This window comes from Ambystoma mexicanum, chromosome 2p (assembly GCF_040938575.1).
Source record: "Ambystoma mexicanum isolate Mex_15411 chromosome 2p, UKY_AmexF1_1, whole genome shotgun sequence".
Taxonomy (NCBI): Eukaryota; Metazoa; Chordata; class Amphibia; order Caudata; family Ambystomatidae; genus Ambystoma; species Ambystoma mexicanum.
The window spans coordinates 775,062,037-775,079,705 of record NC_090923.1 but is presented as its reverse complement, the minus strand read 5'-3'; the positions used below and the strand labels follow the sequence as shown (position 1 = coordinate 775,079,705).

The following is a 17,669-nucleotide window of genomic DNA, read 5'->3' as shown; positions in this document are numbered from 1 at the left end:
AGTGAACTATTTCAAATAGAAATTCCACACTCACATCAGCATTGCAAAAGCAGCTTTTGTACGTTTATTTTTCTAGCAACATCATACAGCCAGTGCCTGCAACCGCATGAAGAAGCCAACTTTGCACCAATGATTTGCGGAGTGTGGCTGCGAGTGTGCAGTCTTTGGCAGTCACTCTTCACTCTCTACTGTTCCTGGGAGGTTCTACCACTGCTGTGGTCCTACAAGAGCACTCCATACCGCGGAGCGGGCCGCGGAGTGTGGCTGCGAGTGTGCAGTCTTTGGCAGTCTGTGCATGGCTGCAATCGCGCAAACGCCGGAGACCGTGAATACCCAAGACTTTGAGCACGACTGCAGGGAAGCAGAGGAGGGTCGTCTGCTTAGAAGTGCGTTCACACGAAACGCCACAAAAACTCTAAACCGCGGTGTGCAGAGCAAGCTACCGTTAGGTTTGATTCCGGCTCACAAACAAAACAAAATGCCAGCTTTACCAACAACTCACACCCGTCCCAGGCGTGTAGACACATTTCAGCAATCCATTGAGGAAAGTTCTACAATTCAAAACAGTCTAAGACAAACAAGTTTGGCAGTAGTGGAGGGAGCCCATCAGGACATACCTGCTTCCTCGCCGCTAATACAAACGTCAGATCTTCCAGTCTGTCCGCCTGTGTCCTCGCAACTGCAGACTCCCCCTCAACAGCTCCGGGCCCCGGTGGCCTCCGGAGGGAGGACCGCGTCCCATGAGCAGGGGGGGCGCATGCAATCGAGGGGCCGGATACTCAGCAGCGGCGGCCCACTCCAGGCAAGGAGCCCGACATCATCCCTCTGCATACAGCGGGTGCGGCTGTGCAAATGGTGCCGCTCGACCTGAAACAGCCATTCAGGGGGTGGAGCCAGGACCTGCCCCCCCACCCCCGGTAGAGGAGGCCACACGGGCGGGAAACCCAGGAACGATCAGGGCCACGCCCCACCACATAGAAGCTGTGTCTTCACCCAATCCCCAGGAGTGCCGGGCCCAAGGGCTCTCGAGACAGGAGAGGGAGGCCACACATCCAAAGGGATCAGATGTTTGGCCGACGTCACCCAGAAACGATCATAGAAGGCAAATCAAGGCCCAAGTGCACTTCAAACCACCTACATCAGCCCCTCCAATTCAAGACTGTATTCCCCCTCGGCCCCGGGTAGACAGCGAGGGCCCAGAGAACGTTATTATCGTCCTTCCCATGAACTGCCCAGAAAACATCAATCCATCACCAGCACACGAAGTGGGAGTGCCCAATGTAAAAAAAACGAGGCATGATGGAGGGGGGGTCCCCAGTCTTGAGAAAATCCAGACCATGCAGCAGAAAAGAGCCTCTAAAAAGGAAAAATAAAAAATCGGCCCTGAGTCTTCAGGCCTCAAAAATCAAAACATGCAGTCAAGCAGTTAAAAAACCATGGAACCCCCGAATCAATGAAACCCTCAATGGCAAGCCTTGTAACAGACTTCTTTCATGCTTTTGCCCCAGATCCTCAATCCAGACAAGAGGACTTCACTGATGAAGAAATCCTGGAAGCGATCAAATCTTGCCAACCCCCGGAAAAACAAAGAAAAATTGGCATGGGTTCAGTTGTGCGCTCTCCTTTATTAGACCTGGGAACGGGCACCCGGTCCTGAGCTCACCCCCATGGGCGTCACCCTCAGAGCCACAAGAGACTGCCACCCAACCTCCACCGGTCTCAGCGTTCGCTCCTGGAAAGGGTCCAGAGCTCTCTACTCCAACTATCCACTCGGACAAGGCGGCTTCTCTGGGAAATCCTGCAGTATCAAATCCATCAAGCCCACGGATCAACAAGAAAGGGCCATCGATCTCAAATATCCTGAAAACCATTGACGCCCCAGCACCTCCAGCTATGGCCGGGCCACAGTCTATTCAGCACCTGGCTACCCAAGCACAAAGGGTGGTTGGTGGCCTAACGGGTCAGTCACCCGATATTCCAATCCAAGAACATCGCCGCCAAGAGAGTACCAATGGCCAGACGGTCTGTCCAAGGCAAGTAGGGGTGCCACCTGTCCATCTTTCTAAACTACGCCCCCCGGACCGGATCAGTTGTGGCCCTGCAGATCCACCAACTACGCCTGTAGTGAGACATCTCCTAAATGAAAGCTTGGCTTCAACACCAGTCTCTAAACAGCGCCCCCAGCTATCGGGCTCCCCAATTGACCCCTCAGGACAAAATAAAAGGGACCTTCTGTCTATAATGTCAGCAGTCGCAATCGCTCTAAATCCCTTTACCAAATTGTAAGAAGGCATCAACAAAAACCTAAAGGACCATACCTCGATCCAAGCCTCCATGCTTGCAGAACTGACCTTCTTGGAAGGCTATATCACAGCTCTAGACGGTCAACTAAAATCCCTTAAACTGAACGTGGATCGTGGCCCCACAATTGTCGCTCCCTGTCTTACAACACGCCCAATGGTGGCCGCAGATGGAATATTAAATCCGCCTCCACAACAGCAACTCTTACCCCCTAGCACCGCTCTCCATCAGTCGGGGGGACCTGCTCCTCGGAACTTGCTCAACCATGAGGTCATCGTTATAACAGATGACTCCCAACAATCCGCTCAGTCCCGAAATTCATCTGCGAGGCCAGAGGACGGCTCCTATCCTCTCTTTTCAACAGGAAAAAAAGAAAAACCGGACCAAGGAGAAAAATCCTTAATTCAAAAAACACCACCAGCAAAGCAACCAGCTTCATGTGTTGACAAAAGAGCCACGAAAGCCGGAAATCCAACTGATATGGTGGTCCTGGCATCAGGAAAGCAAAAAAGAAGGGTTCTACGTTATTTCGTCGACCACTTTTTCATCGTGGGACTTTTCATCGCCGACCCTTTCATCGCCAACATTTTTATGTTTTATTTTTTATTTATTTATGGGGGGCTGCGCCCCCCCAAACCCCCCTTACTTAAATAATCATACCCCAGCCCGCACAAACACCCCCCCCCCCTAAAAAATGTTTTTAAAAAAAAAAATGTTGGCGATGAAAGGGTCAGCGATGAAAAGTCCCACAATGAAAAAGTGGTCGATGAAATGCGTGTATACCAAAAGAAGCGTCTCTTCACCACGCTCAACAGAAGACTTCCTAGCAGAAAAAGACCTGATGGAAATCTCTCAACATTTCGATGATCTCCAACCCGCACCGCCGGTCAAGGGGGGGACAGCCACACAGGAGCCGCCCCACCCAGCAATCCTGGATACTCCGGTGAACTTGCTGGAGACTTCAATCACTGAAGATGCAAGCGAAAAGGACACAGGGTACAAATTCCTCACCTTGGAGGACCGAAGGAACAATCTTCTTTGACGGCGCGTGCACCCTCCCACAGCCCTCCAGGTTTCAGAGCAGTGTCATTCGCCCCTCCCCGAGCGAGAGACTCTCCGGGTCAAAATAAACCGGCCTCTAGTGCTACGTCGGGACACCACGCTCCTGGGGGGTCTCAGCCAGAACGTTCCTTAAAGAAAGGAGAGAATTACCCCTCAGCACCCACACCAAAAGACCAAAGGGGGGTGCGCGCGTCGATCCACTACTCTTCAAGAACAGAGTCTTACCGCAAGGAAACCAAATCTCTGAGTGAGCCTCCAATCAAGATGGAACAACACATAGACAACGAGGATGTTATAATCCTAAACAGAAGAGGGCTACTCTCATTTTTCAGCCTGATCACAAAACTTTGTGATATCAAATCTTGCGACCTAAAGATAGTGGACCCCTACCACTCGCATGACAGAGCCAAAGTGAATATCTACACTGTTTCCAAGAGAGTGAAAAGGGAAATAGTGCGAGCAAAAGAGGACTTGGCCGCTCTAGGTTATATCATCAATACTCAAAGCTCAAATTCACACCAAAGGGACTCGGACCACTTCGCGAAAAACTCGGCCCGCCAGGATAAAATCATCGGAAATGAGATGTGACGAGAACGTAAAAGAAGTTTGGGACAAGTCCGAATGGGGGCCAACTCAAACTGAAAGCCTCAAGAAACCCCCTTGTCCACCTTGCGGGATAAATCAAGGTTGCTCAAGCTGACTAAAACCCATGATTGCCAGACTGCCACGTCTCCCAGGATCAACTGTAAATTGCCCGAAGGGGACTTCATACAGCACCCAGCGCAGAGAAACAGGCCAAGCCCGAGAGCATCAATACAAGCCGTATCCTCCAAGTCAAAAGCAAGTGACAAACTACAGGGGTTGTGGGCTTGGCTTCCCAAGGTGTTGTCTCAAACGAATAAATAGCAACCCGCAGGTCGGCTGGAAGGGCTTCTAGATCGTCCGACGGTCGACCACCATTCAACTCCTCCCCATTTCTGTTCATGGAATACCCGCGGCCATCTACACCTTACAATGATGGGCGACGCAAATTTAGCATCATTCGATATCATTTGCCTACAAGAGACTTGGTTGGTACAAACTCCTGCCATGGACGGTTATGACATCATCCTGGCCCCAGCCAAGAAAGGGCTATTGGGTCGCCCGACTTCGGGCCTCCTCACGGCCTATCGGCAGGGAACTGGCCTAAAACACAAGGCCACACTTCTAGCCAACCTCTCGATCTTGGCAGTCCTATTTGATTGGGTTGAAAACTCCCATTCCAGATCTTCACAAATCGCGATTGTGAACACGTACTGGAAACCGGCAGCTATAAACCCACAGTCCTACCTAACGATGATGGAAAACCTGGTGGATGAAATTCAAGCCGCGCACCAGGTCCTAGCCATCATAATCTGTGGGGACCTAAACGTCAAATGCTGTGATGGAGTCGCAAAACCGAGTAAATCTTCTAACCTGACGCCAGCAGGGAAAAGAGGGCACCTCTGGTCGTCCCTAATGTCTTCAAGAAACCTGGAAAATTTTAACTTTGTCTTTCCGAATGCCCACCATCTGCCACCTTTGGAACAAGGTCCCCTCAGTGCCACCATTGATTACATCTACACTTCAAGACACCTCTTGGGCAAGGTGAAAGCCTTTGAAGTACGCAAAATGACAGCCAGCGACCATAACCAGCTCATGATGTTATTGGTCAACCATTTTACACAGCCCGTGCCGTACGTTCTAGCAGTGGAATCAAATCAGGGTGGAAACAGACTGAATTTGACAGCATGAGCTGTTACATCCCTGCGGGCCAAATATGTCTGGAAGGGGAACACCGAGAGCAAAGAAAACCTGGACTACGTTCCTCTATTGGTACAATACAGGGCAAAATCCAAACAGCAGTCTTCCTCGTTCATTCAACCCAGACACTCCTACGATGCTACTCTTGTAGCTAAAAGACGAGAGCTCCGCAGGCTGAAGAGACAGCTGGGAAATCTTCCCCAAAACAAAGATCAATTAAGGCTGGCAATAGCAACCTACAAAAACTTGGCATAAAACCATTGCCACCAACTCTACCAGCAGGATGCAGAATGCATGCTAAAAGCCATCTGCGGAAACAAGGCAAAGGAGTTTTGGTCATTGTTAAAATCATCGGCCCCCTCACTTAACAACTCAACCATCAATGCCATGGCCGAGCAAAGATGGATTTCCCATTTCTCCACAGTCTTCCAAGCTCCTGAAACAACATCCTCTGTAACAGAGACCGCACTGGGTGACAATCAGCTGGTCACAGACTTGCAAAAATGGACGACTAAGTCAAAATCGGAGACCACATCAAAAAACTAAAGATCTCGAGAGCAGCGGGCCCCGGCGGCATCTCCAACATAGACTTGAAAGCAAACCCAGCAGAAGGGGCATCGATGATCGCGTTGATTTTTTCGCAAAATGCGCGGCGCAAAAAGCCCTGCCGCCCTTGTGGACCAAATCCATCATCGTTCCGTTCTACAAGAAAGGCGACATCACAGACCCTCTAAACTATCGTCCTATTGCACTCTTGGACTGTATTGGCAAAGTCTATGGGAGCCTGCTCCTGAAACGATTTCAAGCTTGGGCAGGGTCGGCCCCGTGTAATGACAAGTTCCAAACAGGCTTTAAAAAGAAGATGGGCACGGCGGCTAATATATTAACCATCAGCACCCTAAAAAGCAAGGTCTAGGAAGGTAAACCTCGAATTTTCGTTGCCTTCATTGACCTCTCCCAGTCCTTCGATCTTGTGGACCGGAATCGACTATGGCAAAGACTAGAAGGGTGGAGCTGCCCTCAGGAGCTTCTGCAGCCAATTAAAGCCCTACACTCGGACACCACCATCAAGGTCTGACTGTCACAAAGAGGAAATCTTTCAGGGGAAATTTTGACTGAACGGGGGGTAAAACAAGGCTGCCCCATGGCTCCAGCGTTGTTCCTGGCCTATATCGGCGACTTCGGGGCATCAGAAGACCTGACACGCACTTTTCCACCACAAGTAGCAGATGCCAAAATAAGCCATCTTTTGTACGCCGAGGACCTAATCTTACTGGATCAGACACAGATAGGCCTCCAGAGGCAGCTTTCAAATCTCTTCATCTACATGGAGAAAAACAACCTAAGAATAAACAAAGAGAAAACTAAAATCTTGATAATGGCAGCTGGGTTTAAAAAAACCAACAACAAATTCACATGGCGTCTTGAGGAATACGAGATCGAGAGGGTCACTGAATATAAATATTTGGGTGTTTCGATTGACAGCTCGAAACTTGAGACCTCCATGCAGGCATCCCTCCATAATGAAACCAAGAGGTTGGCCTCTCAAGGAAAAGCAATTGATACTAAATTTGGAAAATTCTCTTGCATTCCAGTGTTTGAATTTTACAGAAAAAAAGTTGTGCCGTCCATCACCTACGGTACTGAAGCCATGCCATCGATCCAAGCAAAAACTTGGCAGAATCTAGAGCCTGTTCTGGAAGTCGGTGTTTGGCCTTCCAAAATCTACATCTATTGCTGCAATTCGCCGGGAGTTGAGCTTTCTGCCACTAAAGGCAACAGTAAATATCAATGCACTCAGGCTATACAGGAAATGTATAATGGATGACAGCGATCATATTTATGGTCTTCTCAATAAAGAAGTGCACTCTGGTAAGGTGAAGATGCTGACAGCCTGGAAAGATTTCAACAAGGCCCAACTTGAGTCGGGCGAGTGTTCGGAATCTGATCTCAGCACCAATCCCACAAGAGTCTACCAGAAACTGAAAGCCCTAGATTGGATTCAAACTCAAGAATCAGCATCCAAGAACAAACTTCTCCTTCACCTCCCCCCATCGTTCAGCAAACTCAATGAGCCGATGAAATATCTGCAAAAATTCCCCAGTAGGGGGGCCCGAAATGCACTCCTAAGGATCAGATTGAATCTACTAGAGACCAACGAAATCCGGCACATCAGAGGAGTAGCGGATTCAAGCACATGCCGCCTGTGTGCAACTGAGACTGAATCAATTAGACATCTGCTGCTGGTCTGTCCAAAAACCGTAACTCTGAGGGCAGCTTACTTCAAACATCTAATCGGGGACGACAGAGGGTGGGACGAAGAAACTTGGTGGCCAAGACTGATTGGAGGAGCCCGTACATCGTGGCTCCTAGCAACCACAAAAATCTTGGAACATACCATGAAATTGCTAACATCTGGAGGAGCCCATCCTGAGTAGTCGTAGTGACTTTGTTCTTTTCTTTCTTCCCGCAACTTGTCCTTTGTAAAGTTCGCTTTGAACATATACAAATAAAACAAAACAAAAACAAAAAATGCACCAATGAGCTATGGCCTGATCTGTCTTTTTTACATTAGTAAGTAATTATTAGTCCTAAATTTTACTGCAACTCAGTAAATGCTATACCATGCTATATGGTGCCTAGAAACACTTGTGTACATGTGTGTTATAAATGCCATATCATATATCATATCATACCATGGTATGGTGCTGTTTGCTATAGTATTTGCTACTATGGAATGCTGAATTCAAACCCCTTTTTGTTTTGTATGAATTAATAGCACTGTCTCACACCACACTCTCACAAGAAACTAACACTCTATCATACCTCTTTTGCAAGAGTCTGAGTTTTTTTTATTGAATTCTACCCTAGTTCAAATTCACAGTCTGTAACCCCTACATAACTCCTACAGAACAGAGCAAGAATACTTTCTCAGGAAAAACACAATGTGCCTTAGTGGAATCTTTTAAGGTCTCTTTGGTGTGACAATATGCAAATCTAAATCATTTTAGATTTGTTTTCATGCTTTTCTAATCGTATTGATTATGCTCTATTTTTCTTTCTATTATTATTAGTGCATTATTATTCCAGTGCTCTGTCTTTATATTGTGAATATCTTCTCTTTTTTATGCTGTGCATTTATATATGAATTTATATATACTATTTATATATGTGTTGTTGATTTAATTATTTGTAGCAATTATTTGTGAACAAACCAATTTCAATAAGAAAAAAATATGCAAAGTTGCATTCATAGTGTGGCCTTGGATGAGGAGATATTAGTGAACAGGTTGTAGAGCCAGTACAGCAAAAGAAAACATATCAAGTACTCATGCCAGAGCCAGCTGGAGTTCAGGACTTTCAACCAAACACTGTCCTTACTGGATTCCCAAAATTGTCTCTGGAACTTTTGTAATCCTCGAAATATAGCACTGCATTAGGTTTTTCAACTAGTTTGGCAGGGCCATTTAGATTCTCACCATAAAGAGATATTTACATACTGCCGAGCAAAGGGGACAAAATCGAGGGGACTCCTTGTTCTGCATATGGCTGCAATGATGCCTGATTGATACATGTCTACTCATGTGTCCTTAAAAAAACACTACAAGTTCCTGTGCCGCTGTTAAAATTGATTCAACCCGAAAATCAAACAAATAATAATGAGGCTAATCTTCAGATACAATAGAGATGTTTTTTTTTAATACGCTTTATTTATAGTTTTGAAGAAATACAGTATAAAAATGACATTCATTTAATACACCTACACTACCAATATTTTGCTATATCAACTCATCTAATTATTACACTAATCATAACATGGCTTTTAATCAGTATTTTATGTTTGTTTATCTAGTATCATGTTACAGTATTGTAGATTAGTTTAGATATAGATTTTAGGATGATGAAATATGTGCTCTCAATGGTGTACAGAACTTGGCATGTGCTCAATGCTACCCGTCACAGCTTGTCAAATGACTAGCCTAAAATGTCTCAACTTGTGGCTTTATTTTGCAATGTTGTCTATTATACATTGCAAAATTGCAAAGAATGTTTGCATTTGGGCAGCAGCTTTCTGCATTATAGAGGTGGGAGACGTGTTTCACTAAGAATGAATTATGAATGAACGACAGTGGAATAAATGGATGGATGGATGTGTGAGTGAATGAATGAACGTGCAAACAATTGAATGACCACCTTTTCAAAATACATCTCTACACAATTTAGGGTCTATTGTTTGAGCAACATAACCTGAATATGACAGAGGTTGGATCATGATCTTATCATAGCAACATAGTTGCCAACATAACCCATTCCAATATGTAGGTCCTTATCAAGCACTGTTTTTATTTTGTAATTTGGCTTTTCCCATTATAAAACCCAGACTACCTGTCCAAGCAGGTGTGGCACATCCATAATGGGCGTGGGAGCATCCACCCACCGGGTCTTGGCCCCTTCACACCCGTTATGGAGGAGCCAGCCCAGTGAAATATGAGCCCTCTGCCAGCTGTTTCTTTTCAGTTGGGGAAGTGCTCTTAACTGTCAAAGGGAAACATAGTTTCCCTTTAACAGTTAAAGTACCCTAGCCATGTAAGCTGAGTGAGCTATGCAAGGTGGGGGGCATTTGCTTACCCAGCCAAGCATGGTTCATTGGAAATGCAGACTGGGGAACTGAATGTCTGTATGTGTAAGGGGATGCTTGAGCGCCTTCATGCACGTACAGACAGAGCAGGCTGGAGTGCAGCATCTTGTTACCCCCTCTCGGGTCCCTCTACGCATGAGCAGAAACCGGCAGCGCTGGTGAGGAAAGCCATGCGGCAGAAGGTAAGTTTGTTTATGTTCTGTTTTTATAATTTAAATTTTGCATATGGATGGTGCATGCTTGTGTTGTTAGGTGAATGAATCCATGATGATGGATGCTGGTGTGCATGCGAGCGTGATTGCTTTGTGCAAGTTGTGTAAATGGGTGTGTTTCTATGTTCACTTAGTTATTATTTAAATATGTGTATGGATGCGTGTATGCTTGTGTTATGAGTGAGTGCATGAATGATGCTCGTGTGAATTAAACATAGTGCTTGCAGTGTGTATGCTGTCTAAAGTGTATGTTGTGTAAATATTTGTGTTTGTAGGTTAATTTTTTAATAATTTAAGTATGTGTATGGATGCATGGATGCTAGTGTTATGAGTGAGTGCATGATGGATGCTCGTGACTATGAATGAGCCAGCCAGTGCTTGCCGTGTGTATGTTGTGTCAGTGTATGTGTGTGTGTTTGTGGTGTTCAGAAATGATTTTGGCAAGTGGGGGTAGGACGTTTGTACAACAAAGGCATTTAAAATAAGCCTTTGTTGCAAAAGCCCCCTCCCAACCGGCCAAAATCAGCTCTCCGTCTAAGGTACTGTTGGGCCAAGGGGACAGGGACAGTATTTTTTTACTGTACATCTATGATAGATGTCTAGCAGAAAATACCATACCTGCCCCCGTGGCTCCCCAGTGCCTTGCATACAAACATAATCATTTTGATTGTGGGTGTGTGTGTGTCTGTGTGTTTGGGACGAGGGGCCCAGGGAACAGGCATGGTATTTTTTTTACTGGACATCTATGATAGATGACCAGTAAAAAATGCCATCCCTGTCTTGACCCCAGTGCCTAGCATACACACATAACCCCATTGATTGTGTGCATGTTTGAGGAGCTTGGACCCAGAGGACAGGCATGATATTTATTTTTACTGGGCATCGATGATATATGTGCAGTAAAAAAAAAAACATGCCTTACCTCAGTGCCGCCCAGCACCTTGCATACACACAATCACATTCATCATGTGCGGGTGGGGCACTGGGGCCCAGGGGGCAGGCATGATATTTTTAACTGGGTATGTCCAATAAACAATGCCAGACCAGTCTGCTGGGATTTCTGGCGCCTCACATGCAAAGTCAAGCCTGAACCCTAAGCCCACCAGCACCTTGCATGAGCACAGAATTGATTATCTTTGCATGTGAGGCACTGGAGGGCAAGGAGGGAAGGAATGCAATTTATTAATGGCCAGCTGACTGAAGCCCAGTAAAAATGACCATGACTGGACCCCCCCAGCACCTTGCATGCTCAAATTAATGTATGCCTGTGGCAGTTTTTCCTTGGCATCTATGCCCAATAAAACATGGCATTACTGTACCCGGGAACCCCAGCTCCAGAAATTAATCTGCCCTCAGTGCCCCCAGCACCTCACATAATCACATTCATCATTAATGTGATTATGTCTGACTGCAAGGCGCTAGCACAGCATGCAGCAGGCATGGCATTGTTTTTTACTGCGCATGGTTGATAAAGCAAGCATAATAAGTGTTAGGCAGAATCATATGCAGTACCCTTTGGGAACACCACACACAATTACGACTACAAGTGAAAGCACAAATTCACCTTTAGTACAAGCCTGTACTACACAGTAAAGTGGTAGCGATGGCTGAGCAGCCAGACTTATCTCAAGAGCAAGAGAGCAGTATCAATAGTTACACAAAGGACAGCAATTTACTATGGTTCAAGAAATCACTGACTCAAGGTTTCTGAGTAGAAGAATATACATTTATTTACACATCATTTATAAAACATATCACTAAGTAAAATCAGTTATAAAAACCACACTCTTAATACACTACACCGCACCCAACAGATTCTGGACAAGTTAAACTCAAAATGAAGTGTGAGCAAAATGGCACTGCAACAATTTAAAAGGGAGGGAAAGACAAAGTTAGACAAAATTTTAGCAGCACCAACAAGTAAGTAAGCATGGCAATCTTAAAAAGGCAACTACGGTGAGGAGATCAAATCAAGGGGGACCGGAGCCAAAGTCAATGGACCAGAGTCTTTGCAGAGGATCACACAGTTCAGAGTAGTTCGCGCTTAAGTCTTTGCCAAGAGTTCAGAACGAAGTTGGTCGGACAAAAAGTTACTTTCAAAAATGGAGAAGGAAAACCCCTCGGTTTTGCGAAAGATTTCACACACGTTCACAGCGGCTGAATGAAACGAACCACCAGGTTAGAACAGTACCTTAAAAGCAGAAGAATGCTGTAGCTGAGGCAGACGTTCCTGGCAGATCCTGCAGGCTCACTGTGCCTGAAGCGACTGTCGGACTGACACAAAGGAGGAAGACTGGAGGGTCCTGCACTGCTCAGGGAAGAAACCAGCAGCGGAGCAAATCGACAAATAAAACCCAAGCAGGGTCCGTTCCTCCTGGCAATCTGGTTCACTGTAGCTCACTACAGCAAATTCGACCATAGGAGGGAGGCCAGGCTTGCAGTTTGGTGAACTGGTTGGCCCCACCAGTTCAAGGGGATAAGATTCCTTGTAGATCTTCCCTGTCGACGAAGTTTGAAGATTCGGTCCCGCAGCAGGGCTTCACCGGGAGGTTCAGTCATGGTTGAGGTCCTCTTCTGACAGCTTCTCTTCGGTTCTCTCGTTCCAGTGGCAACTCTGACTTCCAAGCCCAAGAGACCTGCTTTTTATGCAGTTTTCCCCAATTCACAAAGCCTGGCTGTCAATCACACAGCAGGGTGGCTGTCCCGCAGGGACAGTCACCTCAGCCAATCATACCAGAGTGCCACATGGGTCTCCAAGGAGACCCTGTTCAGGGAGTCTCAAACCCTTCCCTCACATCCTGTCCCTCTTCGACATTCTGGCGCCTAAGGAAGGCTTATGTGTAGAAGCCCGCCAAAGGACGGCGAACAAAGGAACCAAACCTGGTTTGGCGTGCAGAGTAAAACACGAGAAAGACCTTTAAAAAAAGAAATGGCAAATAAACCCAGCCGGAACCGAAATAAAATCAAAAGGGTCCAGCGGGTTTATAGTTTGAGGCTACTAACTTAGCCTAAAACAGTACCAAGGCTATCTAAATAGACCGCGGTAGGAAAAATAGGGTAGATACCACTGCCACCAGCCAAACCAAAAAGAAAGGCAAATGAAATAATATTCCATGAGAGACAGACAAAAAGGGATAACTATTAACCCTTTCCAGTACTCTATCTAAGATAGTTTGCACTGGGTCTTTGATTTTTAAAAAGACTAATAAAGTCAATGGTAACTTTACATGTTTCTGGGAGACAGTAGCCAGTCCCAGAAAAATGGAGTTTCAGTGGGAAGTCTGAAAAAGAAAACCCTGCGTCACTGCACTGAAGGTGCTGTATAACACACAGTAAAAATATGATGCCTTTGGAGTAGGTCAGGCTCCACAGTCCAAGAAAACATAAAAATGTACAACACATAGCCAAAAACACATGTAAGAGTGGGAATAAAGGCTCACACTCTTACCAGGTGAAAAAAAAGAAATCCTAGAAATCCAGCAAAGCTGCTGAGGGACTCAGTAGGTAAGGGAAATTAGCCATTCTAGAGAATTCTCCCTAACACTAAGTGTTAATATGTTGCTAGACTTGCTTGTTAATGCAGCCAGTCTAACCTTTTCTGATTTTGGTATGATATTTTGTATCAGGGATCTTTGGTAAAGCAAGCATGATACATGTTATTTAAGAAGCAAAACTGGCATTTTGTATGGAATCAATCGAGCCATTTCTTACTGAGGCATGACATTTTTTTATTGGGCATATTTGATAAAGCAATCGGTTTCAGTGGTATTAGTCTCACTGTGGCATGACATTTTGTATTGGGCATATTTGATAAAGCAAGCATGATAAGTGTTAATATGTAGCTAGACTGGAATTCAATGCAGCCAGTCTAGCCATTTCGTATTGTGGCATGGCATTTTGTATTGGGCATCTTTGATAAATCATGCATTATAAGTGTTATTTACAAAGCAAGACTGGAATTTTATATGCAACCAGCCTAGCCATTTCTTATTGAGGCACAACATTTTGTATTGGGCATCTTTGATAAAGCAATCAGGATCAGTGGTATTATTCTTACTGTGGCATGACATTTTGTATTAGGGATCTTGGGTAAAAAAAAAGCATAAGTGTTATTATGTTTCAATGCACCAGTCTAGTCATTGCTCATTGTGGTATGACCTTTTGTATTGGGCATCTTTGATAAAGCAAGCAGGATAAGTGTTGTTATGTAGCTCGGCTGGCATTTTAGTACAGCCAGTTTGGACATGTTTTCATACTTTGGCCTGCCTTTTTAATGGTAAAGCCAACTGGAGTATGTTCTTACGTGGGGATACTGCCATATATTGGCTGAACAAACATGGACATGTTTTCTTATAGTATCATGACTGGCATTACACACAAAACACAAAACAAACGTGTATGTTCTTGTATGGGAATAATAGGATTTAGTGATGCAATCAACATGGAAATGTATGGGCAGAGCCAGTGTGAAAATGTTTTATACCTGCACATATTGTGGGAAAAGGCATCATGAAAATGTTCGAGAAATGCGCCTGTGCCCTGTTAGTGACTTGCATCTATTGGATTTGTTTTACCCTACAAAACCCAATTGCAAACGGGTGACTTTTTAACCAATGTTTCTAAAAAGTGTGCTCTAAAATACACCATTTTCACCTATTATTCAAACTCTCGGGGGGAGTACCTACACAAATCCCCCTTGAGTGGTGCGGTCCCCATACTACGCTCGGGCGCTCTGGCATATCTGGGACAAATATTTATGCCCCTCCAATTAAAACATTCACCAACTGCCACAGCGCCTCAGATTACAAAGAAAACTGGGTAAGCACATAGAGATTTGAATGGGTCATTTTGGAAACTATGCAATAAGAAAGCACAATGAGCTAAGTGCTCAACCCTGGTATCTGTGTGCAGCCAGCTGTGGCAGGTTCGAATCCCGGCAGGGTCAACTCAGCCTTTCATCCATCCGAGGTAGAAAGATTGAGTACCACTCTCTGGGATACTAATGCCATCTGTTATTTCAGCATTGTGAGACCTATGGGTGTGTAGCACCATATAAAAAATACATTATTATTATGACAAACGCTTTGTGAGCCGTTTGTTGCACTCCTCATTGCAAATACTATTTGTCAGGTTGCTAATTCCTTAACATTACAAGTGATTTAAGTCTGCAGAAGTTGACTCCAAATCCAGTGTCCCCTAGCAAGAGATAAACATAATTAGAGCAAGCCGCTTAGGCTCAACTGACTGCAATTGGTGACTAGTGATGTTATGTGTTGTGCAGGGAGGAAGCAATGAGGCAGTTATGAGTTAGCTTGGGGTTGGGACTGGCATCACAGGCAGACTTCTCCACCGACGAGGGTTGGAGCAATCTGTGGAAGAGTTAAAGAAGTCCCACTCCTCCTCTTTTGTTTCACCCAATGGCTAATGCCTCCCCATGTGTCTGCTGCTCCCTCCAAGCAGAATTATGTGACCATTACTCTCCCACAACCTGTCCTCAGAGATTCCTGCATTCTCCAGCACCCCCACCCATCTGTTACCCTATGACACACGTTTTGTCCACTCACTTTAAGAGCCAGACACTGACAGTTGTGTTGCCAATGTCCCTCAATCGCTGGATAATTTCACCCACTCCAATTCACTAACTGTGTCACACCGCGCTCCATGAGGCAAACCAATCCTATGTCTCACTCTCTGACTGGGGCCCAATCAGTCAATGGCTCTCAAGGTCATAGGGGAAACTGCAGGAAAGGAGCAGTAAGTAAGGAGGTGAATAGCATAGGAGCAGGCAGTGAATGACCAAGGGTGAGGGGTGACAATCCAGAAATGTAGGCACAAATGAGCTAGCAGCAGGTAAAACTATGACCAACCGTTGGGTTAGCATAGAAGAAGGTCGTGTAACAGTTGGAAACAGAAGTGGGGGAACACAGCATGTGAGCGATACAAGAGGAAGGTGCATGCTTGCACTGACCATTGGAAGCAGGCAAGTGAAGGGACTTTTATGAGGGGACGGGAACATAATAGTCCCACTGGTGTGGTCGACATTGAGGGCACAGGTGAAGTCCTAGATGCTGAGGAGGAGCAAGTCCTGGGAGAGGACGGTCTTGAGCTGCTCCCTGAATTACAGAGGAGTGGGGCTGAGCATAATTTTAACAGAGAGGAGGTACCTGGGTCTCCATGCAGAGACAGGGAAGGCCTGTTTTCTTGTCATTTCCTTTAAACAGCCGCGTTTTTCTAGTCTGCTCACATCATGCCTTCTGACGCAGCTCTTTGTCTTTTGTTGTTCTGCAAGTATGTTTCCCAAATGTTCATTTATTCAAAGGGCGTTCTATCTCTGGAGCAGTACATCTATCTTAGTTTTCTAAGGTGAGGCATTTGCCGGTTCTTGGTACCCTGTCACAGGTAGCGCTATGTGGAACACTCTCCTTTAAATATAGGGTTGCAATAGAACATCTTAATGTTGAGAACATATGAAATTGCTCTGTTCATCCGACATGTTATTGTACTGCCTTTCAATTTGCAGACACTATTTTATATAATTATATTTTATGAAGGTAACTTGACAGCTTGGACTTCATTCCCATCTCAAACACGGGACTGGACAATATGAGGGCCTTGGTGCAATGTTCCACAATAAATCACACCCATATGAATCTGAAAAAAAAGAAATGTACCTGAATAAGGGACGTGAACATCTTCTTACTGTTTAGCTGAAGCATATTCCCAAGGAAAGGAAGACCAGGGGGGCCTGGAGGTAGTTTCCCAGGTCCACACTTTGACCGTTTCCGTGCCCAACTGAAGATCAGGCATACAACGCAGCTGACAAAAAGGAAGGTTGTAGCACTAACTGGATCCATTCTTATCTGTGATATTGCAGCGTGTATCTGTGTACTTTTCAAGTATTCAGTGCCAGCCCTTTGCGTGTGAGTGTATATATATATATGGTACCTCCAAAAGGAGGAGGTGCTGCAAGTGGTCATAGCGCGGCTCAATTTACCAATATGATTTGTTTGTCCCTGGCAATTCAAACTCTGCTGAACTGCCTGTTGTGCAACCAGTGTCTTGTTTGCAATGCATATCCACCCTGACAGTCATTGAATGTTCAGCAGCTTAACCAGGCAAACCCTATTCACGGTTATTAAGAATTAACCTTTTGGAACATAATCTTGCTTGGTGTGTTCTGGGAAAGGTGTTAATGTTGTAGGACGTGCCAGCCACAAAGTGTATACTTTGATAATCAGTACACCTGGGAGTTACCTGCCATATAGCACTTAACAGCATCAGCTTAGCGAAAGTACAGTCCCGCGCACATTCCTGTGTTCAATATAAAGAAGAAGCAGTTTCTCTAGTCATGTGGACAATTCCTTGGACCAAAACAAAATGGCGCAGGCTATTGTCAAACCACTGTTCTTGGAACAGTTTCCATAATTTAAATTTGTATTTGTTTATTTGTTTGTGACATGTCCGTAACTTTGCACCACATTACAGCGCAAGGGGCGGTGGGCTGAGAGCTATGATTCCAACTGACCCCCTTGACGGTTGACGCCGTTCAAATGTGCTTTGCACCTTCAACAGATGGTGCACGGAAACACAAATTTCTGTAAACAAACACTTGTAAAAGCCCTGTCAGAAATCTTGGGGGTAAATGATATTGCATCCAGAATCCACACTGTGGG

The 17,669-nt window shown here is 45.3% G+C and overlaps 1 protein-coding gene across 2 annotated transcripts in view; it reads right to left on the bottom strand.

Moving 5' to 3' along the window:
* LOC138566779 (cytochrome P450 2F3-like) overlaps positions 1 to 17,669 on the bottom strand; it is a 622,774-nt gene that overhangs the window by 341,957 nt on the left and 263,148 nt on the right. Inside the window, exon 1 of one of the 2 annotated variants that reach the window (XM_069644430.1) lies at positions 16,668 to 16,855. The exons of the other annotated variant lie outside the window; for it this stretch is intronic. Coding sequence (XP_069500531.1) covers positions 16,668 to 16,850 — 183 coding nt within the window. The 5' untranslated portion in view covers positions 16,851 to 16,855. Of the gene's footprint in view, positions 1 to 16,667; positions 16,856 to 17,669 lie in introns of those variants that run through there. 2 annotated transcript variants of the gene reach the window in all.